Raw genomic sequence first — 23,600 nt, forward strand, 5'->3', positions numbered from 1 at the left:
TCTCCTGGCCGGGCGCCCGGGCCGGTGGGAACAGTCTCTGAGAGAGTCCGATTTCACGATGTGTCTGTCGGGGCAGGGCCGGGGGGGTGAGGAAATCTATTTTTGCTTCAACAACACGAGATGTTTCCGAACTGGGCCACAGCTGGCCGGCTCGGGCTGTCGGCAGCGCTGCCCAGCGGGTGACGCCAGGCCCGGGCTCGCTGGGGTGTCCTGCTGGGGGGGTGTTGGGGTGTCTTGCTGGGGTGCTGCAGACCCAGAAGGCGGTTGAGATGCGGCTGGTGGCCCCAGACCGGGGAAGGAGTGTTGAATATTGCCACCTGACTGCTGCCTGTCAATAAGGCAGATACCCCTGGCCATCCTGGGGCAGATATGGGTTCAGATCAGCTGTACAGATGGTAGATACCCCCACAGGCGGGCCGTCCCGGGGGCAGAAAGGGGCTCATACGAGCTATACAGTTGCAGATACCGCCGCAGACGGGCCATCCCGGGGGCAGATAAGGGCTCAAATGAGCTGTACAGGGGGTAGATACCCCTACAGGCGGGCCGTCCCGGGGGCAGAAAGGGGCTCAGACAAGCTGTACAGTTGCAGATACCCCCACAGGCGGGCCGTCCCGGGGGCAGATAGGGGCTCAATTGAGCTGTACAGGGGGTAGATACCCCTACAGGCGGGCCGTCCCGGGGGCAGAAAGGGGCTCAGACGAGCTGTACAGTTGCAGATACCCCCACAGGCGGGCCGTTCCGGAGGCAGACAGAAGCTGCAGCATGTCCTAGTCCTGCTGAAAGCAGCCCAAACTCTCGTCCTCCGCGAGACAGGGATCCTGCCGTGTCCCGCCCTCTCCAGCTGCAGCCCCAGAGGAGGTGTGCCCACCCGGACCAGGACCCAGGCCGAGACCAGTTACCTCGTCCTGTTCGGCTTCTCTGCTCTGTCCTATTTTCTGGGGGCGGGAGGGGGCTGTGCTTTCGCTGTCTTTCGGCTTTCAGATATGAGCAAGTAAACATCTGACTCAGAGGAAGCTGAGGGAACCACGCGCCATTTAATCTCTGAGACCACACACCGCCCCTGCGGCCTGCGTTCAGGAGGGCTTCCATTGTCGTGGGCAGTTTGTGTGAAACAGGGAACGCCGAGAATGACACAAACACGGGGTTTCGCCCGCGAGTCTCCAGCCCCAATTCCAGATGGTTTCAGCCTCGCAGGTTTCGCAGATGTCTTGAGTCAGCGGCTGGACATCGCCTGCCTCTGGCTTAATTGAGCCTGTAATTGGTTCAAGTTCATTAGCTGCCAGTTCAAAATGTATTTAGAGCTCAGCCCTCCTGGCTCTCCAACAGCCCGGCTCCCTGTTCAGTTTCCAAGGCGAGGGGATGGGATAGAAGGAGCTGCCTTTACACGAAGAGCGGTGGGTGCGTGCAGCGCGTCCTTAAGCCGGACTGTGGAAGGGGAGCAGCTCTTGTGTCCAAGTTTACAGCTGAGTCTCTGGAAGGTGTGACACGTTATTGACGCCGGTACTCTGGTTTCCCTCAAGAAACAGGATGAGATCATCAGATTAACTGACCTATTACAGCTCAATCTATTACCAGCGACCAGACGGGCTCCTGGGTGATATAGGGGTCAGCGTGCCACCAAACAGTTGACCAGGGTTCCATCCTGACTGACGCTTTGTCAGAAGCTTAGAACAGTGAAACGTGAGCCAGAGTTCACAAGTGGAAACTGCGGAGGTGCATTTAAAACTCTTTACACAAAGCGTGGTGGGAGCGTGGAACAAGCTCCTGAGCTGTGGTGTTGGAGCCGAAACCCTGGTTTCTTTCAAGACACAGCTGGACGAGATCCTGTTCCAATTAGCTGCTGACTACCTAACAGGCTGGACAGGCTGAATGGACTTCTCTTGTTAATGCCCTGTCTTGTGTCCTGAGAGTGTGTTCAGCAGGGTACCATGACAGAGGGGGGCAGTGCTCTAGGACTGCAGGGGTCCTAGTGACGTGGGATCAGCAATATGTCTGTGTTGCTGTCTGTGTGGAGTTTGCATGTTCTCCCTGTGATAATGTGGGGGTCCTCCCACAGTCCAAAGGTGTTGTTTGTAGGTTAATTGGCTTCTGGGAAAACTGGCTGTGGTTTCTGTGTGTGTCTATGAGGGACTGGTGTCCCATCCAGGGTGTACCCTGCCTTGTGTGTGTTACGTGCTGGGATAGGCTCCTGTTTCCTCGCAACCTTGTAATGGATGAAGTGGTTAGAAATGGATGGATCAGTGGAATTTCATCATATTTTTTATAGTAGCTAATTTTGCACATTGTACTTCTGGGGGTTGTGCCCAGTGTATCTTTATTAGTGTTTCGAGTTAGTGTACTGTATAAAAATGTTATAAAGCACCAAAACACTACATGCCTACAGACCATACAACGACAGTGCCTAGACTGCATGCTGGTTTAAACTGCAGTATTGCAGGAATGGAGCTGTGCAGTGCAGTTTGTGAAATATGGTGTTTACACAGTACCATTTAATTAGAGCAATATTGTTTCTTCATGCTGTAAGACATTGTTTGGGAGGATAGACCTGTGACCCCCTAAGAATATTGAAAGATGGATTATGGGTTGATGAATTGTCAAAGATCTAATCATCATCATAAAAAAGTAAGGTGATTGATGTAATTAATCTTTTATTTTCTAATTTGGCAAAAAGAAAATTAGGAACCTCACAGTCCAATTAACAGACCCCCATGTGTGTGTGTGGGGGGGGTTGGGCTGGAGGAGCAGGAGACAGACTTCCAGCACATTCCCTGGTCAGAACAATCCCCAGACCTCACTCCTGCTGGAAACCAGTGGAACCAGCGGACCTGTCCAGTTCAGTCCCCACACACCACCACCCCCCCTCACACCCCCAGCCGAAGGCCGTCCTGCTGCAGGAGTGGGATGGGACGGGCCTGCGATGGTCCCTGTGCAACACCTCACTTTGAGGTCCTGCACATTATTTCAGGGGTGGTTCCTAATATTCTGGCCCATGTAGATCAAACAACAGAACGCCAGCAGCCAATCCGATGTGCTGTAGAAGCACAGCAGATCTCCAGTGGCTCGTTGCCTTAAAGGGGAGCCCCAGCTGGGTTGGGATCGAGGTCGGGGTTCAGGCTGGAGTTCGAGGTTGTGGTCAGTGTTGGGGTGGGTGTCAGGGTTCAGGTCAGGGTAGGGGTCGGGGTTTGGGTACAGGGTCGGGGTTTGGGTTCAGGGACAGGGTTGGGGTTTGGGAGACAGGGTCGGGGTTGGGGTTCAGGGACAGGGTTGGGGTTTGGGTACAGGGTCGGGGTTTGGGTGGGGCTGGGGGACAGAATCAGTGTTTGGGAGACAGGGCTGGGGTGCGGGTGGGGCTCGGGGTCATGATCAGGGTGTAGAGGCTGCGCCGGGGGCTGACGCTGCTCCTCTCTGCCCTCGTCCTCAGCGCCAGGGGCCCAGCGGACAGACGCAGTAGGAACTCTCCCGGCCCTCAGGCTGCTCTGCTCTGGACACAGCCCTTCCAGCCCCTCGCAGCCGCCTCTCCCTGCGCCCCCAGGTGGATAGATGAGCTGTCCAGCAGCGGCCAGCCGGGTTGGGACACAGGCCGGGACCCAGACAGGTGAGAGCGAGAGGCCGTAGATCCCCGTCTCCGGGATGTGTTCTGGGAAAGCACATGATTGGAATCTGAATCGCAGGAAGGCGCAGTGGTGAGCAGTGCTGCCTCAAAGCGCCGGGGCCCTGGGGTCAGTTCTGGGGTGCTGTCTGTGTGGAGTCTGCGGGGTCTCCCTGTGTAAGTGTGGGTTTCCTCCCACAGTCCAGAGACGTGCTGGTGGGTTAATTGGCCCTGGTGTGAGAGTGTGTGTGTCTGTGATGGACTGGTGTCCCCTCCAGGGGGTAGCCTGCCCTGAGCCCATTGCTTGGTGGGATAGGCTCCAGCTCCCCCCGTGACCCCGATGAGAAGAAGTGGCTGGGGTGGGTTGTGAAGGCTTCTCTCAATCAGCCGTGCTCCTGCGGGGTGCTGACTCCCCCCCCTGCCCCTGTCCCGTCCCTCTTGCCCCCCTGCAGGATGTCGTGGTTCAGTGGCTTCCTAGTCGCCAGGGTGGACGACCGCAAGACCGCGTGGGGGGAGCGCAATGGCAAGAAGTCCAAGCGGAAAGCCGCCAGCTCCTCGCTGTGCGGACCCCGCTACATGAGCTGCCTGCGGGACCCCGAGGCCATGGAGCCCCCCGCCCAGGCCCCCCACCACCATCACCGCGGCAACAACCGGGCCGCTGGGGGCGGCGGCGTGGGAGGGGCCGGGGGCGTGGCCTCCGGCGGGGGCGGGGGCAGCTTCGGCCTGCGCTGCGGCTGGCAGGAGGACCACTACGGCAAGAAAGGAGGGGAGGTGGGGCTGAAGTCGGTGGACCTGGGGTTCGAGGACGGGGAGGCGAAGGGGAGGAAAGGAGGGGACACGGAGGACGGCGCGGGCGGCGCCGGGGGCGCGCTGACGGCGGCGGACTGCTGGCAGAGGGTGGCGCGGGTCTTCCAGTCCAAGAAGTTCCAGTCGGCCAAGCTGGAGCGGCTGTACCAGCGGTACTTCTTCCGGCTGAACCAGAGCAGCCTGACCATGCTGATGGGCGTGCTGGTGATCGTGTGCGGCGTCATGCTGGCCTTCCACTGCGTGCAGGGCCCCCCCGACGTGGCCTACGCCTCCGTGCTGGCCGTGGCCATGGCGCTCTTCCTGGCGCTCATGGTGGTCTGCAACCGCAACGGCTTCCACCAGGACTACATGTGGATCGTCAGCTACCTGGTCATCGCCGTGCTCTTCGTGGTGCAGGTCTTCGGCGTGCTGAGGGTGGAGCCGCGCTCCGCCTCCGAGGGCATCTGGTGGTCCGTGTTCTTCATCTACATCATCTACACCCTGCTGCCGGTGCGCATGAGGGCGGCCGTGCTGAGCGGGGTGGTGCTCTCCTCCATCCACATGCTCACCGCCTGGAGGCTCAACCTGGAGGACAGCTTCCTGTGGAGACAGGTAGGGGAGCAGAGCTGGTGATCGACCGGGCTCGAGTCCGTTTTTCCCGCGTTTAATCCGCCCTGTTGACCAGACCCCGCCGTTCCGAGCTTGGCTGGAACGGAAGCCCGGAGGCTGTCTGTGGCTTCCCAGCAGCAGGCTTGCGGCCCACACATTAAACCCTTGTGGCTGCCTGGGGGGGCCACATGAGCCGGGTGTGCTGTTGCCTTCAGGTAAAAGGAACAGACGCAGTTAAGAGTTTAGCGAGATTCTGGCAAAAGCAGAGCAGAGCGCAGTATCTCACAGGAGCAGGCGAACGGGGAAGCCGGGGGAGGGGATGTGGTGCAGGTTGGTCTTGGGGACTCCACAGACTGTGTAGACGTCTCTAGCTGCTGTCACTTTTCCCTCATGCTGGATATGTGTGACCGGGCTGGGTGGCCAGGGTGAGTCCTGAGAGATGGCCAGGCTTGTGTTGTGGTGTGGTTGGTGTGTGTTGTAGGATGTGTGTGGTGTGATGTGTGTGTGTGTTATGTTGTGGTGTGGTGTGTTGCATGCGTGTGTATGTGTTGTAGGATGCATGCGTTGTGGTGTGGTGTGTTGTGTGAGTGTTATGTTGTGGTGTAGTGTGTGTGTTATGGTGTATTGTGTGTGTGTTGTAGGATATATGTGTGTAGTGTGTGTGTTGTAGGATGTGTATGTGTGTGTCGTGCTGTGGTGTTTGTGTTGAAGGATGTGTGTGTGTTATAGGATATGAGTTGTGGTGTGTGTGTTGTAGGATGGTTGTGTGTTATAGGATATGTGTGTGGTGCGTGTGTTGTAGGATGTGTGTGTGTTGTTGTGGTGTGTGTTGTAGGATGTGTGTGGTGCGTGTGTTTTATGATGTGGTAGGATGTGTGTCGTGTTGTGGTGTGTGTTGTAGGATATGTGTGTGTCGTGTTTTTTTTGTGTGTTGTAGGATGTGTGTGTGCTGTGTGTGTTGTAGGATGTGTGTGTGTGTTGTAAGATGTATGTGTGTGGTGTTGTGGTGTGTGTTGTAGGATGTGTGTGTGGTGTTGTGGTGTGTGTTGTAAGATGTATGTGTGTGGTGTTGTGGTGTGTGTTGTAGGATGTGTGTGTTGTGTTGTGCTGTGTGTTGCAGGATGTGTGTGGTGTTGTGCTGTGTGTTGCAGGATGTGTGTGTGTGGTGTTCTGCTGTGTGTTGCAGGATGTGTGTGGTATTCTGCTGTGTGTTGTAGGATGTGTGTGTGGTGTTGTGCTGTGTTGTAGGATGTGTGTGGTGTTGTGCTGTGTGTTGCAGGATGTGTGTGTGGTGTTGTGCTGTGTGTTGCAGGATGTGTGTGGTGTTATGCTGTGTGTTGCAGGATGTGTGTGTGTGGTGTGTGTGGCCAGCGCTTGCTCAAGGTCAGTGTGAGCAGGACTCCCCTGTCTTGTGTGTCAGCCTCATGTCATCTCGCTGGCACAAGGGGCACACTGTCCTGCTGGGGGGGCGGCTGGGCTGCACTGGAGGAAGACTAGGGAGGGGGAGGGAAGAAAGAGAGGAAAGGGAGAAGGAATGGGTTTGTTTCTTCCTGCTACCCCCTCCTCCACACACACACACACGGACTCTGGAGAGGGTTTAATTTCATTAACTCCACGAGCGCTCGGCCTCTGCTGCTCCCTTTCCTCCCGAGAAGCTCCAGGCCTGAAACTGGGGGAGGTGAGAGGCAGTGGCCCAGGGCACTCTGCTCTGTCCCGGGGCAGTGGGAATGCAGAAGGGAGAGGGGGCACACCGCCAGTCTGCCCACAGCTGTGTAGGGACTGTGTGGGCCTGCCATTTGTCATTGTCTTTGTGTGTTTGCATTCTTGTCTTTGACTTTGTGTGTCATTTTCAGTGTGCGTTTGTTCTGTATGTGTATTTATACTTGTGTGCGCATGTGCCAGTTGTCTTTATCTACATGTGTGCAACCTTGTGTGTGTATCTGTCAGTGTCTGTGCATGTGTTGGTGTTTTTGCGTGTTTGTGTGGCTGTGTGAACATGCTTGTGTGTATTGATCTGTATCAGTGTATCTGTATCAGTGTTGGCGTGTGTCTTTGTGTATTGGTCTGTGTCTCTGTGTGTGTCTTTTTGTGTATCATTGTATCTGTGAGTGTGTCTGTGTGTCAGTCTCTGTGTGTGTCCGTGTTTCTCAGTGTGTCTCTTTGCGTCAGTGTGTGTTTCTGTGTGTGTCAGTTTGTTTCAGTGTGTCTCTGTGTGTGTCACTGTGCCTGTATGTCCCTGTGTGTGTCTGTCAGCTGTGTCTCATTGTGTCTCTGTGTGTCACTGCATTTCTGTGTGTATGAGATGTGTGTGCCAGTGTGTGTCTGTGTGTGTGTATCAGCTGTGTGTGCCAGTGTGTGTCTGTGTGTGTGTATCAGCTGTGTGTGCCAGTGTGTGTCTGTGTGTGTGTATCAGCTGTGTGTGAGCCTCAGGGGGTCGGGATGGAGCTGCCGGCGGGGGGGATGGTGGTGCTGAAGGCCGGCAGTGGAGCACAGAGGGAAGGAAGTCCTGGTCAATGACAGCCATTTCCTCAGTGTAAACACACAGCCAGCAGCCACCCCTCCCCCAGGCACGCCCACCCTCCTCCCTGCTCACTCCTGGCCCCCACAGGCTCCACGTGTGCCATTGTCACCTCCCCTTCCCAGGACCCCAGCCCCCCGAGCAAAGGGCAGGCAGCGGTGGAATACTGAAGCCTTGTTTAACATGAGCAAAGAGCACTGCTCACACTGGAGCTCCGGTATTAGTGCTGTTTAACATGAGCAAAGAGCACTGCTCACACTGGAGCTCCAGTATTAGTATTAGTGCTGTTTAACATGAGCAAAGAGCACTGCTCACACTGGAGCTCCGGTATTAGTGCTGTTTAACATGAGCAAAGAGCACTGCTCACACTGGAGCTCCAGTATTAGTGCTGTTTAACATGAGCAAAGAGCACTGCTCACACTGGAGCTCCAGTATTAGTGCTGTTTAACATGAGCAAAGAGCACTGTTTTAACATGAGCAAAGAGCACTGCTCACACTGGAGCTCCAGTATTAGTGCTGTTTAACATGAGCAAAGAGCACTGCTCACACTGGAGCTCCAGTATTAGTGCTGTTTAACATGAGCAAAGAGCACTGTTTTAACATGAGCAAAGAGCACTGCTCACACTGGAGCTCCAGTATTAGTGCTGTTTAACATGAGCAAAGAGCACTGCTCACACTGGAGCTCCAGTATTAGTGCTGTTTAGCATGAGCAAAGAGCACTGCTCACACTGGAGCTCCGGTATTAGTGCTGTTTAACATGAGTATTAGTATTAGTGTTTAGTGTTTAGTGTTTAGCTCTAATTAGTGTATTAGAGCTCCAGTATTAGTACTGTTTAACATGAGCAAAAAGCACTGCTCACACTGCAGCTCCAGTATTAGTGCTGTTTAACATGAGCAAAGAGCACTGTTTTAACATGAGCAAAGAGCACTGCTCATATTCTTTCTGGCGTCTGTCCCATCAGTAGCTGCTGCAGCAAAAACGCTTTTGCGTTTAACGCCATGTTGAAGAGGATAGACAGGACCATGAGTATCCACACACTGTGGCATATTCTTATTCTTATGATTTTTGGGTTGGGACACTAGCCTATTGCAGGGCACATAGACACACACTCATACTAGGGCCAATTATCCCAGAAGTCAGATGTCCCGCCAGCATGTCTTTGGACTGTGTGAGGACACCGGAGCACCTGGAGGAAACTTGTGTAAACACAGGGAGAACATGCAAACTCCACACAGATATTGCACCCTGCTCTGATGATTCGATTTTCGCCTTAGAATCGGATGAGCAGTTCATGAAATATAATGCTTGGACTATCCAGTCGGGTAGTGTCCTGCTCTCTGAAACAAACCCTGTATCTGTAGTTCCCTTGTAAGAGTGCAGCCTAGGCGCTGGTGATGTTTTTCTGTGAAACCCTGTGATCAGGGTTTGCTTATCAGCCCCAGTCTTCACTCATTGAAGACCAGTTGGGCCAGTTTGTGGTCTACATGTGGGCTTCCCCTTTGCAGATGACATGTGTGCCATTCCGAAGCGCAGCGATCGCCTCTCGCAGACCGGTCCATTCATGTAGAAAAGAGGGGGGGGGGGGGGGTTGAAATTTGTTCCCATGAGTTACTGAGCTGCCATGGTAGTTGAAGGTAAACAGATCTAAGTGTTTAAATATATTCTTAGGGAGAATTCTCTGTGTATTCTGTGGTTTCGAGTGTGTAAGATGGTGTGAGGAGTGTTAAATCCTAAATTAGGTAACCCCCCCTAACAGAAAGTGGAGTAATCTGGCTTTCTTGGAAAGGGAGTCAGATTCCTAGCAGGTCCTGAGCATTTAAGCTGAGCCTCTGATATTATTGTGTGGCCTGTTTGCCTATTTGCTTATCAGATGCAGTCTTTTGGATGTGGGCCTGCAGTCTGCTGTGAACTTTCCCATAGGCCTGTCAAGCCTGGTTTGAGCCAGGAGCTGATGTGTAAAAAGAGCCCTCAGATACAGATATACTGTACAGCCAATGGCGGCTCTGCCCCTTGGGAGCTGGGGCTCAGTGAGGGAGTGAGGCGGGCGAGATTCGGCGATGTCCTGTAACTCGATGTCGATAGTCCCTTTGCCGTGTTCATGGCTGGGGGCTGGGGGGAGGGGGGTTTGTCTGACAGCCCCTGCGGTGTGCCCTCTTCCCAGGCTGCGTGCTCACTCGAGAGCCCGGGCTGCGGTGGGCTGCCGCGGGGGCTCCCGGCTCAGGGTGTGGCGGGCAGCGCTGTTATTCCGGCGGGCGGAGGTCTCTGTCTTGTGCCCGGTGCTCTCCGTGTCCCCTGCCTTTGGCTCCCTTCCTCCAGACAGAGAATCCAGAGGAGCAGCTTGATTGGCTTGGAGGTTTTGGGAGCGATTGTGCGGATCATCCCTCCGATGGGAGTTGGGATTAAACCCAAGCCGCTCAGCAGACACTCCTCGGCCTGAGAACATTAGCAGCTTGGCAGGGGCTAATGGCTCTGCTAATGACTGTGGCTGTATTTAAGATCCTTTTCTCAACTTGTTTTTGGTTTTATTGGAAAACCTGCCCAGTTTGCACTCTCCAGTTGTCGTTAAGACTGTGGCTGCTGTGACCACTCCCGCCCTGCATGGGGAGCTTGAGAAGGGGACGGCACGCTTCGCTTCGCCCACCCACCAGGGACACTCGTCTCTATTCCTGTACAGTCTGTCCCCCCTCCCGCTCCCCCTTCAGCCCCCTGGAGCGGCAGTGTCTCTCTCCTCCCCTGAGCTGCTGGGTGTCTCCCAGGTGCAGCTGCTGTTTCAGCACCCTGAGCCTGTCCGTCCTGTACCCAGAACCTGTACCGCTTCTGTGTTCGTCAGCAATCAGACTCGCATTCCTCTGTGAAGCTGGGCTTGACCTGCTGATGACTTACCTTCCTTGTTGTCTCTCTACTCCATCTCACATGGGAACGCTGTGCCAATTGCCAGGGCTGGAAAAGTTACTTTGGAAAAGTTTCCCATTGCACTTCTGATTTACTTGTGTAAGGGATTACTTTTTAAATGAATACAACTGGGGGAAATTGCTTTTAAGGGCAGCACATCCAGGTTTTCCTGCTTCTTCCCACAGTCCAAAGACATGCTGGCGGGTTAACTGGCTTCTGGGAAACCTGGCCCTGGTGTGAGTGTGTGTTTGTGTCTGTGTGTGTGTCCTGTATAGGGTGTATATTGCCTTGCCCCTCTTGCTTACTGGGATAGGCTCCTGCTCCCCCGCCACCCTGAATTGGAAAAAATGTCATAAAATAGATGGATGGAATTGTTTTTTTTGTGGTATGAAATTACTTTATACAGTAACAATACCCAAACTACATAGAATACTATAACCAATTTATTTTAGCATGGTTTCCCTATAACACAAACAGTAAACCCCTCAAGGAAAGAAGGGTTTCACCTGAAAGTGTCCTGAGACAGTTCATTGTCTGATTGCAGTGTCTGCTGCTCATTCAGCTACAGTATGTTGTCCAGGGATTCAGTTATGTTTATGTGGATTGGAAGAACTGGCTTCCCTTTGATTCAAATAACATTACCTCTGGCAGGAGGTTATGGAGAGGTGAACAAGAGGAGGAGTTTCACAGGTTGGCATGTGTTTTGAGTCTACCTGGGCTTCAGTTTTGAATGTTGTATCGCGTATATGTGGTGTCCAAACATTTGCATAACCACAGTCCTGGCATCGGTGCATCAGCTGCCGGTTACATTTAGAAAGCATTTGCACGAATACAGACCTACAGAGTGAAGTCCGCTGGCTCGTGAGTACCTCTGGAATGCTCTGTGTTTCTCCTTGGCTGAGGGGAATTACAAATTCAGAAGTTGTTTGAAATTGCGTGCAATGTAGGGAGTGTGATCTTGAAGCTGCTGACACCAGCCTTTCCCAGATACCTGAGTGTCCAATTTCAGTGCGCTTCTTACTATGTCCATCTGTGCATTCATGGTTTTTCCTAATGTTCTTGCGACAGATCTGGGGTAGGCTCCTGCAGATGGCATGCTTCTGCATGAGCATCTGTGTCAGGCCCTGCCTGGTTTATGTTGCTTTAATGCTGAGCCTCATTAACTGTTTTGGTGATTGTGAGCTGCTCACTAGTGCTGGTTGTGTTTCCGGTGGGGGGAATGTAGTGTTCAGTGAGCTTACTGTGCGGTGTCTCCTGCCTCCTACTGGGCTGGGCACTAGAGGGTCAATTTCGGACGGGTGCTGCTGTGGTTTTCGGTGCTCGATAAAGACAAATCTGCATGCCACCCGGGACGCGAGGCTCTTGGTCCTCAAGGCCATGTGGCTGGATGTGGGTGAGGGGCGCAGGAACTGTGGGTGTCGTGTGGCTGGAGAGACATGGCCCTGTCGGCTGTGCTGTTTAATTTGACTCCTGGGATCTAGATCTCCCCAGAGGTGGGCCGCCTCTCCCACTGTGGCGCTGTTTCCCCGGAATCGGACCCACGGGCTGTGTTCTGGAAGGGCAGGGGGAGATGGCGGGAACAATGGCCCTCTTTGTGCTGTCCCTGAACCAGGGCAGTGGTGGGGGGGGCACCCAGGAACCTCGCCAGGGAGAGTGTGAAATAGCGGCAAGGAGAACACTGTGCCCTCTCTGTGTGAGCGTGTGTCTGCCTCTCTGTCTCCTGCCCCCTGTCCCACTCTCTCTCTGTCCCTGTTTGTCCCTCTCTGTTCCTGTCCCTCTCTGTCCCTCTGTCTCTCTACCCTTCTCTCCCTCTCTTTCCCTCTCTCTCGCTCTCTGTTCCTGTCCCTCTCTCTCCCTCTCTGTCCCTCTGTTTCTCTTCCCCTCTGTCCCTCTCTCTCTCTCCCTCTCTGTCCCTCTGTCTCTCTTCCCCTCTGTCCCTCTCTGTCCCTCTCTGTCCCTCTCTCTCTCTCGCTCTCTGTTCCAGTCCCTCTGTCTCTCCCTCTCTGTCCCTCTCTCTCTCTCCCTCTCTGTCCCTCTGTCTCTCTGCCCCTCTGTCCCTCTCTCTCCCTCTCTGTCCCTCTCTTTCCCTCTCTGTCCCTCTCTCTCGCTCTCTGTTCCAGTCCCTCTGTCTCTCCCTCTCTGTCCCTCTCTCTCTCTCCCTCTCTGTCCCTCTGTCTCTCTGCCCCTCTGTCCCTCTCTCTCCCTCTCTGTCCCTCTGTCCCTCTCTCTCCCTCTCTCTTGCTCTCTGCCCCTCTCTCCCACTGAGAGATCCAGGCTTTCCCTCCCCCTCTCTTGCATTCTCAGCTCTGTCTTCTGGTTGTCTGCCTTCTCCTGTTCTCTTCTGTAGTTCATCAGCTGAACACCCGAGAGCCCTGGCAGGTATCGAAACACACCTCTCCTGCTGTTCGAGTCTAATTCAAGCCGCTTTATAGGCATGACCGATGAATTAGTGTTGCCAAAGCGTATACAATCAATGCAGCATTTACAGGCGCAAACATTATTGGACATTTACAGACATCGCTTCAAATTATGGAGAGACAGCCTCACTCTCAGTTCCTCAGGCTGCGACAGGAGATCACATACTGGGCTGCCAGTTCCCTCCTCCTTCTCCCAGTAGGATTGGGAGCTGTTCTGAATCTGGTGGGAGTGGGAATTCTGGGATCAGGCTTGTTATTTTAGGGACGATTGTTTGTCTGGTCCCAGAGTTTTTCTCCCAGTGCCACACAGTGCTGATCAGATGAACGTGTGAACGTGTTTCACTCCAGCAGGCAGTGTAATCAAGCCCAGCTGTCCTCCTCCTGGAGTGGGCAGCGCGTGTGTGTGAGACACTCTGAGGGAGCTGCAGGTTGCAGTGCAGACACAGGTGCTCCTCAGCTCGTGGACTGACGCAGGAGAGACAGAAATAGGCGTTGATCCTGTGCGGATTACTGATGTGAAGCAGGGCTCCTGATTTTCAGCCTCTCCCCAGGGCTCCCTGCCATCTCCCAGGGCTCCAGTTTAAAAAAGTCCAGCTGGTCACTGGCGATTCTGGGTAGCTAAGCGACCCTGTGGCCACAGCTCAGTCTCCCCAGTATGCGCTCATGTGTGCCCTGCAGCGATTTCCAGCTTTCCAGTTGTGTACAATACAGTTGTCATTAACTGTAAGTTGCCTTGGCTAAATTAATGAAGACGGCACACATGCTTAGATGTGCAGATGGTTTCTTGGAAACCGAAAACAAGCTGGTATTATCTAAGAGCGTCTGTTTTTGCGGCTCAAGGCGATGGCTTCAACAAACTCCTTATTCAGGCCGGCTCGTTGTGATCTGTGCCAATTAGCCGCCTGTTTCCTCTTATCGGGAAGCTCTTGCAAAAAATTGCATTGCAGGGGGAAGCTGAGAGTGTTCCAGCTGGGACATCACGCTCTTTCTCCCGAAATTCAAACTCTTTTTCTGTTTTTTTTCCATTGCCCTTGGATTTCTCAGTGCAGTGGTTAGCACTGCTGCCAGTGCGAGCATTTAGTTCCAGACCCGAGGCACTGTTTAATGTCTACTGTCTGGAGTTTGCAAGTTTTCCCTGTGTTTGAGTGCGTTTCCTCCGGGTGCTCTGGTTTCCTCCTACAGTCCAAAGGCATGCTGGCAGGTTAATTGGCTTCTGGGAAAATTGGCCCTGGGGTGAGTGTGTGTGTCTGTGTGATGTGTGCCCTGCGATGGACTGGCGTGCCATCCGGGGTGTATCCTGCCTTGCACCTGTTGCTTTCTGGGGTAGCCTCCGGTTCCCCTGCAACCCTGAATTGGATGAAGCTGTTAGGAAGCGGATGTCAGCTTTTCTGATTGCACTGATTCAGCCAGCCTCACGTGAAAAAAATCCACCAGTCATGTGAGCGTCTGTGTCAGGTCCTATAGCTGGGTGGCAGGGCTGGGTTACCCTCTGTCGATACATTAAATGCATTAATGATAAAACAAACACACATGATAACACGCAATAAAAGGACCATGACCTAGACTGAGCAGCTGAGGTGGGATTAGTAGACCAGGGAGCTCTTGGCTTTCTGTGACTAGCAGTGACATCATTGGGAATCATGCCTCTCCTCCAATCAGCTGTCGCTCTCCTGTTAGTTGCCGGGGAGCTCACTGGTTGGCAAGAGGCTCTTGCAGGCGGGTGTGTCAGAGGGTGTTTCCACCCCCTTTTCATTCTGCCCTCAGAACAGGGGTAGAGCGCCGCACAGACATTGAAACCCATTGCATTCATTAGTGCTCTGTTGATGCCTGTGAAAGTAGCATTTGTGCTGCTTTTGTTCCCAAGACACAATATATAGTGCCTGTTTGGGTGGAGTAAGGACACTCGGACCCCCTCCAGCAGCGCAGGAGAACCGAAGCAGTCTCATTCGTTAGCGCTCTGCTGGTGCTGGTTTGTGCCATTGACAGTCGCGTCCTGATTTTGTTTCTGAAGAACAGTGCCTTCTTTCTCGAGGAGTCAGATGACGTTGGTCCCGTAAAAATACACACAGATCAGCACCCCCAGATCGCTCAGCTGTGATCTTCTGGTCAATTGAAAGCAGCATTCTGTGTTTAGCTGATCTCTGATATATTAACTTGACCTCCATATCAGACCTCTTCTTCTGCTGTAGGGATGCTGATAGAGGTCACAACCCCCCTCCCCCCCAAAAAAAGGAGCTATATCTGGAGGGCAAAAGCACCTCGGATTCTACTTTCAATGGGACAAACCTTCACTAGCAGAGCACCAGGGAATGAGATGAGTCCGCTTCTCCTGCGCCACTTGGGGATGCTGAGTGAGTGAGGTCATGACCCCCCCGAAAAAGGCGCTATATTTCGGGAACCAAAGCAGAAAAAATGCTACTTTCAACAGCACAAAGCAGCAGAAACGGAGCGTTAACAAATGCAGGGGGTTTCGTTGTGCTGTTGGTAGGGGGGCCAGGGTCACGGGGCTGAGGGGGCATCACCCCACGCTCAGGCATAAAGAGGCAAAGGCGACTCTCACCCCAGCATGGGGCGTGTCGACATGCGGAGGGCACAAGACAGCGTTTGTGCCTTCACACGAAGCTAAGGGCGACTTATACAAGTGTTACAAGACGAACGAGGCCTTTGGTCAGAATCTGCAGCCCAGACCTGGGATGAAAGGCTTTGAACTGGAGAGATAAAAGAGCTGCCTCTCTCTCTGCCCCCTGGCCTGCTTTTTCCTCTCTGACGTTCTGAAAGTAACAGGGTGCTGGCAAGATGTGGAGTTTCTGGCAGGCTCTTTCAAGACCATGTGTTTTGTATCAGGCCTTCCGCAATTTTAGGAGGATCCTCTGGCTATGGGAACTGTTTGGCCAGTTAAGTGTTGTGCTGGGGACTGTTTTTCCTGTGTGCACAGCCCTTGTTCGGACACTCCTTAGTAATGAGAGGGGAAAGTACGCCTCAGAGTCACCGTGATGCTGTTTAAGGTTTTTACGGCTACCCCCTTTCAAAACAAGTGCAACCATGTTGCAAGCCTCCGCTTTTTAAAATGTGTTTTTTTTTTTTGTGTTGGTGCTTTTTTCGTCTTGATTGTAGCACGAGATGTCGTGGACAATGCCCAGTGTAGTAGAAAGAGCAACAGCGGCAAGGGCTTGTGCGGCATTAGAACATGAAACTGCAGGCAGGAAGTCTGGGGGACACAAATCAGTGTGACACCAGGCGGTTGTCTACTGTCCTGTAGTACTGTAGTGTGACATCAGCAGTTGTTGAGCCTGATGTTGTGTTCTTTGAAGTGGGCGGGTACGTACAAGAATCAGTCTAGTTCATTTGAGGGGTAGGTCTGCATAAGTTAAGAATCAGAACCTGGTTGCACAACTGTGCCTCCTCTCCCCTTAACGAGGCTCCAGACCCCAGTATTAAATACAGCTCCTCTCCCCTTAACGAGGCTCCAGACCCCAGTATTAAATAGGGCTCCTCCCCCCTTAACGAGGTTCCAGACCCCAGTATTAAATAGGGCTCCTCCCCCCTTAACGAGGCTCCAGACCCCAGTATTAAATAGGGCTCCTCCCCCCTTAACGAGGCTCCAGACCCCAGTATTAAATAGGGCTCCTCTCCCCTTAACGACTCTCCAGACCCCAGTATTAAATACGGCTCCTCTCCCCTTAACGAGGCTCCAGACCCCAGTATTAAATACGGCTCCTCTCCCCTTAACGAGGCTCCAGACCCCAGTATTAAATACAGCTCCTCTCCCCTTAACGAGGCTCCAGACCCCAGTATTAAATACAGCTCCTCTCCCCTTAACGAGGCTCCAGACCCCAGTATTAAATACAGCTCCTCTCCCCTTAACGAGGCTCCAGACCCCAGTATTAAATACAGCTCCTCTCCCCTTAACGAGGCTCCAGAACCCCAGTATTAAATACGGCTCCTCTCCCCTTAACGAGGCTCCAGACCCCAGTATTAAATACAGCTCCCCTCCTTTTAACGAGGGTCCAGACCCCAAAAAATGTGTTGACGAGCCACACGAGTCCTGAGCCTCCCAGACTGACTCCCCTCTTTCCTTTCCCGGCGTGTGTGAATCCGCCCGGACACTGTCTCAGGGGAAGCGCTGTGACTCGCTCCACGGTTCCGGGCTTCGTTTCTCTGGCCTGCGCGAGGGCAAGCCGGCGGCCATGCCGCGGGTCTCCCCAGGGTCCCGCAGGAGAGAGGGGGCGGCTGGTGGGAGTTGGCACGCAGCTGGCGCTCCGGAGTCCGAGGCTTCAGAGTCCAGTGTCTGCGGAGAGAGGGATCAGCCCGGCTGTCTGTCTGGCGACACCAGTTACTGTTTTGATGTTTTGTTTTTCCTTCTGTGCCCTGTGGGCCGATGGATTTGTTCCTTAAATATCCCGCTTGCGGTTTTTCTGCGAAGGCTCACGTCATGTTTTTCCCTCTTATCTGGTGTGTGATAGGGATGGGGTCCCACTCTCTCGCTCTCTCTGTCCTCTTGTTCTTTCTCCTCTCGCTTCTCTGCTTCTCCCTCCTTCTTCTCCCCCTCACGGCTACCCTGAGGTCAGTGTTGCGTGGTCCTAGTGCCCCTGTCTCTCCCTCTTCGTGTGCGTAGGCCAGATGTTTTGAGTTCATGTGTTCTGTATCAGGTATTCTGCAGTCCCCCCCTAAACTCCCTCCCCCTCAGATCCCTTTGCTCTGGGAACCAGTATGACCAGTTACGTGTTGCCTTGGGGACCGTTTTCTTGTGTGCACAGCCGTGGTTGAGACACTGGGCAGTCATCTGGTGAGCTGTTGTGCACAAGTCTTGGACAGTCAGCGTCCTTCCACACAGCTCTGCTCCTCTCACTCTGTGTTTCTTCTCCCTGCAGAGGCCCAGGTCTGTTCTGATCTATTGAACCTGCAGCCGCTGTGGTTCAGTCCAGCAGCTGATCCTGACGCCTCTGTGTCCTGTCATATAAAAAGTGTCCTTTCAGCTCTGTGGGGGGGAGGAGCTCTTGCTGACTGACCAGGAGCCCCTGACAGCTGGTCACCACACTGGACCGGTCAGTGTGGCAGCAGCCCCTACAGCCCTTCCTGCTGGCCGCTCGTGTCCGGCTGTCCTTGAGCTGCCAGACGGTGCTTGAGAGACGCTGGTCAGAGAGACTTGAAGGTGCTGAATGACTCCTCACCCAGCCTGAGCTGCATCAGCCCCAGTCACAGGACTGAGAACAGATCCAGCACCAGCGGGGGCCTGGAGAGAATTCCTGGTGCTTGAACACACTTGCAGTGTAACTGATTGTGCTGAACTTGTGCAAGACCTCTGCACAGCTGTGTAAATAGGCTGCAACATATTTACATGCAGTGTGAAATGAAGCCCTTTCCTGGCAAGAATGGAATCCACATGAAGCAGATCATGGGAATTAGGTTTTCTGGGATGTATTGCTTGGAATGAGGTGAGCAGAGACCAGAGTGTACTTTCAGAAACCCAGTATTGTGTACAGACCACTTTTGATCTGTAGTCTAGTCCCAGATAGGATCTGGTCTTAAATGTAGTACTAAGAGAAATTAGAGGATCGTGAGAGGAGATTGAATTCAATGGGCAGTATGGTTGCATAGTGATAAGCTTTGTACTGTGCACGTGGGAGGAATGTGAAAGCACGAATGTGCTCTGGATTCCTCCCACGGTCCAAAGTCCATCCATCCATTTCCTCAGCCTTTTTTCCAGCTCAGGGCTGTGGGGGAGCTGGAGCCTATCCTGGCATGCAAGGAGTGCAAGACAAGATACGCCCTGGACAGGACAGCAGTCCATCGCAGACACACAGACACACACTCACACCAGGGCCAGTTTCCCTAAAAGCCAGGTAACTACCAGCACGCCTTTGGACTGTGGGAAGAACCCAGAGCTCCACACAGATAGGACCCTAGGTCCAGAAGTGATCCCCGCGCAGCGGGACAGCAGTGCCGTCCACTGCACCACGGTGCTGCACTTTCCACATAACAAGTGGAATTTTTTTTAATGAACAAAATTGAAACGCCCACCCAAAGGCGTCACCTGCAAGCCTGCAAGAGTCGGGCTCCCCCTGCCGGTCTCTGCCCCCGGCCTGTGACCCCTGACCCCGGATCGCGCGGCTGTGCTGCGGGCCGTCGGCGGTCTCCTGCTCTTTCCTTCCGGCCAGGTGGACCCCTGACCATGCGTGCGCCTGAGGCTCCGGAGAGACAGGGCTGGTGATCTAATCAGGAGCGTGTGTGTGTGTGTGTGTGCCCGCACGTGCACACCAGGTCAGGAGACAGCTTACGTAAGTGTCCTGTGTAACCGAACCCTGAGCCCCGCCGTGTGTTTGTTCAGCTCCTCTTGCGTGTCACTCTATCTATCGATCAGGAGCGGCTACGCAAGACGAGCCAGCCCCTCTCTCTCCCCCTGGTGTTTCTAGTTTGTGAGCGCTGTGCACGGACACACAGAGAGAGAGCAGCGCTAGCAGCTGATTCCTGAAGGGCGCAGGTCCCCAGTCCCAGTCAGGATCGCAGATCACTCGGTGGTTCTGGTATTTTAGTGCTGCCGTTAGAACTCCGGTATTGATTGTGCTCATGATGTGACACATACTGTTAACGGAACATGATCCAGAAGGTTAGGGGAGCAGCAGTACAGCATCTGCATGGTTGAACACGTACAGAGCAGAAGAACTGACTGGTGTTTCGCAAAAAGCGTCTGTTTGGGGGGGGGATTCTGGGAGTCTGAAACAGGTTGAAATCAGGCCACTGACTGCAGAGGCAGTGCTCGATGTGTTTGTTCAGACCCCCCGAGGGAGTGTGACGAGGGAAATCATTAGAGCCGTTGCACACGGTTGGCCTGTTTGGTAGCTAGTAGCAGAGTGGCCTGCGGGTCTCATCCAGATACTTCTTGAATGAAGCCAGGGTATCGGCTTTAAACAACATTGCTGGGTACCCTGTTCCACACCCACACCACTCTTTGTGTAAAGCCCTTTATCCTGGTTCTCAGATTTAGACGGCTGCCTGTCTAAAAATGGGCCCAGGCGCCTGTGCACTGTGGGGCTGGAACTAAAGGAGAGACAGCCCTCTAGTACAAAATGCTAAATGAGTGAGAGGATAAAAACATCACCCCTGTCATTCTCTCTCCTGGAGCTTCTGCGGAAGAAGACATCGAATGAACAGTTCAGCAGCAGCTCCGTGAAATTCGGAAAAGTTGCTCATGGCGGTGCTCATCGGGCGTGTTTTGTGGGCTCCGTCTCTTGTTCTTGTATGTTTGGGAACTGCATGAAGTCACACGGAGAGTGTTAAGACTGATATCTCAGTAGGAAGCGCTGCCTGTCTGCTCATTTCTTCCCTGGAGGAACAGCTGGCGGATTTCTGTTCATGTAAGACGCCAGCTGTGCTCAACTGAGATTCACTTCACGATAGGTACAAAAGTGAGATGGTCCGAGGGTCCATCTTTACCCAAACCACCCAGAAGTGTGCCACTCCATCAAAATAGTTAAGGCAGAGACTGAGGCAGAGGGTAGATTGTTATCAGATACACACAGGCCATATTTGTCTTTAGTCAAGTGTCTTATGATTCCCACAATGCTTTGTGCCCTTAACTAGGTACGCCCGGACTGACAAGAATTATGTAACCATCTCAGTATTTTTTTTTTCTTTTTTTGACTGGGGAAAAAAAAAAGAAAATTAGACTGGAGATGATTGTATGTCTGTATACAACCGCTGCCTGGAAATAAAATTGCACAGGGGCACGAATCTCCATTCTCTCCAAACGAAAGCCTGTGCAGTGGACTGGGTGATATTCATCCTGGTCTCTTGGGGCAGCTGTGCATCCTTACCAAAACACCCCCCCAGAATGTGGAGCGTTCTATCTCCAGCCTTCCTCCGGGGGCTGAAGCCCAGCCAGTCACCACTCAGGTGAAGCCAGCATCAGCCAATCAGCAGCTGTCTGGGCCTGATGCCTCCTGGGAACAATTCTATGATGGGAAGACTGTTCGGCCAATCAGAGTCGTTTATTTTGTTAAGCACTAGGGCTTGGCGTGTGCAAGACACTGTTAGACTTCAATAGGAGTACATTTTCCTGTAACTAGAGTGTTTCCATGAGGCTGCCTGTTTGCGACATCTTTAAACTCAAGGATCCCATAAAGGGAAATTTGAGGGGTAGTGCAACTGAACACTGGACCTTATTGCATACAATATTATTATTGTTGTGGGGGCATGATCCTTTGAAAAGGACATTGAGCTGAATAGGCTGTACTGCTTTGTGCAGCACCCTTTACTAAGGTATGGTTAAGGGAGAATTAAATTTTCGGAGGATTACATAAACCATTTATGTCAAAACAGACTGGTGGTGAGTCTGAAAGAGCGGATAATAATAATAATAATTGCTTACACTTATATAGCGCTTTTCTGGACACTCCACTCAAAGCGCTTTACAGGTAATGGGGTCTCCCCTCCACCACCACTAATCTGCAGCCCCACCTGGATGATGCGACGGCAGCCATAGTGCGCCAGAACACTCACCACACATCAGCTCTCAGTGGGGAGGAGAGCAGAGTAACATAGCCAATTCATAGATGGGGATTATTAAGAGGCCATGATTGGTAAGGGCCAATGGGAGATTTGGCCAGGACGCCGGGGTTACACCCCTACTCTTTTCGAGAAACGCCCTGGGATTTTTAATGACCACAGAGAGTCAGGACCTCGGTCTTACGTCTCATCCGAAGGACGGATGAGCCACTGACCCTGATGTTCTGCAAGGACAGGGCTCTGTGTGTGTCAGCACCGGTGACACTGGCGCGTGCAGGGCGTGCGCTTTCACACCGGAGTGAGTGGGGGTGTGTGCCGGCGTGGCATGTGAAACTCGTTGGCCGGTGGTACCCCTCCAGTGGTTGCCATGACAGCGAGGGGCAGGGGGTGTGGGCAGGATATCGCTGGCACGGGGGGGTGAGCCAACGCAAATTGAAACGGGCAAGGTAAAGATCCACAGATTGAAATTCCCGCTCAGTATTGTCTGTCTTGTGGAGTTTCTGTCACAGTTTTTGTCGCGGTGTAGATATGACTAAGCTCTGTAGTGCTGTAGGTCACACTGATTGAATAGTAGATTATCGATTATCAAAAACACATGACATTCGCGTCACACGGGCAGCACCCTGCAGGGGTTGGCATTGCTGCCGTGCGGCGCTGGGGTCCTGGGTTCAGTTCCTGGGGTGCTGTCCGTGTGGAGTTTGCATGTTCTGCTCAGGTTCGTGTGGGTTTCCTCCAGGTGCTCCAGTTTCCTTTCACAGTGCAGAAACATGCTGGGAAGCTGGCAGGCCCTGGTGTGAGTGTGTGTGTCTGTGTGTGTGTGCCCTGTGATGGACTGGTCTCCTGTTTCTCGCTGGGATAGGCTCCTGCTCCTTCGAGACCCTGTTTTGGATAAAGTGTTTTGAAAATAGATGGATGGAATTGCATCACATTTCTACAATATTTTCTAACATTGTACTTCTGGGGGTTGTGCCAAGTGTATCTTTATTAGTGTTTCGAGTTAGTGTCCTGTATAAAAATGTTATAAAGCACCAAAACACTACATGCCTACAGACCATACGACGACAGTGCCTAGACTGCATGCTGGTTTAAACTGCAGTATTGCAGGAACGGAGCTGTGCAGGGCAGCTCAGCTTGTTTCAGTACAGTATCCATTTAGTGAGAAATAAGATATTGTTTCTTCATGCTGTAAGACGTCGTTTGGCAGGATCGGCCTGTAACAGGTGGTGAATGTTGGAAGATGGGTCGCTGGATTATCATAAAAAAAACTCATATAAAAATCAGGACGATCGATATAATCTTTAACTGTTGGGTTTGGTCGGTTTCAGTTTCAGTCTGTGCTCTGCTGCCCCCGCTGGGGCCTGCTGGGGCCTGCTGGGGCCGCGGTCCTCCTGTCCCCAGGCCCGGACTGGAGCAGCTCTGACCCTCGGGGCGCGGCAGGCTGCGGTCAGGGGGGTGGGGCCAAGCTGTGGCGAGAGCGAGCGCCGGGTGGGAAGGCCGTGCTCATCAGGTGGTGGCAGCTGTGTGGCGGAGGCCTTATCAGCGAGTCTGCAGGCGGGCTGTGAAGTGTCAGCGCGGCTGGGGGAGACCCCGCAGCGCAGCACTGCCCCAGGCCCACCAGGAAAACTCCAGCTGACCCAGGAATGCAGGGGGGGGACTCTAACAAGAGGGGCTCTAACTGCAGAGTCTCCAACTAGAGAACCTGTAACTGCAGTGCCACGAACTGCAAAGCCTTAGTCTGGGTTTGAGAATTAAGGCATGTCCTGCTCGTGGAGCGATTAATAAAGCCAGTGAGTTTGAGAATTAAGGAGTGACCTGCTCGTGGAGGGATTAATAAAGCCAGTGAGTTTGAGAATTAAGGAGTGACCTGCTCGTGGAGCGATTAATAAAGCCCGTGAGTTTGAGAATTAAGGAGTGACCTGCTCGAGGAGGGATTAATAAAGCCCGTGAGTTTGAGAATTAAGGAGTGACCTGCTCGTGGAGCGATTAATAAAGCCTGTGAGTTTGAGAATTAAGGAGTGACCTGCTCGTGGAGCGATTAATAAAGCCCGTGAGTTTGAGAATTAAGGAGTGACCTGCTCGTGGAGCGATTAATAAAGCCTGTGAGTTTGAGAATTAAGGAGTGACTTGCTCGTGGAGCGATTAATAAAGCCTGTGAGTTTGAGAATTAAGGAGTGACCTGCTCGTGGAGCGATTAATAAAGCCTGTGAGTTTGAGAATTAAGGAGTGACCTGCTCGTGGAGCGATTAATAAAGCCCGTGAGTTTGAGAATTAAGGAGTGACCTG

At 53.0% G+C, this 23,600-nt stretch overlaps 1 protein-coding gene across 3 annotated transcripts in view; it reads left to right on the forward strand.

Annotated features, from left to right (window-relative positions):
• The window catches only part of adcy6a (adenylate cyclase 6a), a 62,295-nt gene that overhangs the window by 602 nt on the left and 38,093 nt on the right, over window positions 1-23,600 (forward strand). For all 3 annotated transcript variants that reach the window (XM_069187314.1, XM_069187308.1, XM_069187311.1), the window contains exons 2-3: window positions 3,422-3,595; window positions 4,042-4,987. In XM_069187314.1, coding sequence (XP_069043415.1) covers window positions 4,043-4,987 — 945 coding nt within the window. In that variant the 5' untranslated portion in view covers window positions 3,422-3,595; window position 4,042. The remainder of the gene's footprint in view (window positions 1-3,421; window positions 3,596-4,041; window positions 4,988-23,600) is intronic.

This window comes from Lepisosteus oculatus, chromosome 1 (genome assembly GCF_040954835.1).
Source record: "Lepisosteus oculatus isolate fLepOcu1 chromosome 1, fLepOcu1.hap2, whole genome shotgun sequence".
Classification (NCBI taxonomy): Eukaryota; Metazoa; Chordata; class Actinopteri; order Semionotiformes; family Lepisosteidae; genus Lepisosteus; species Lepisosteus oculatus.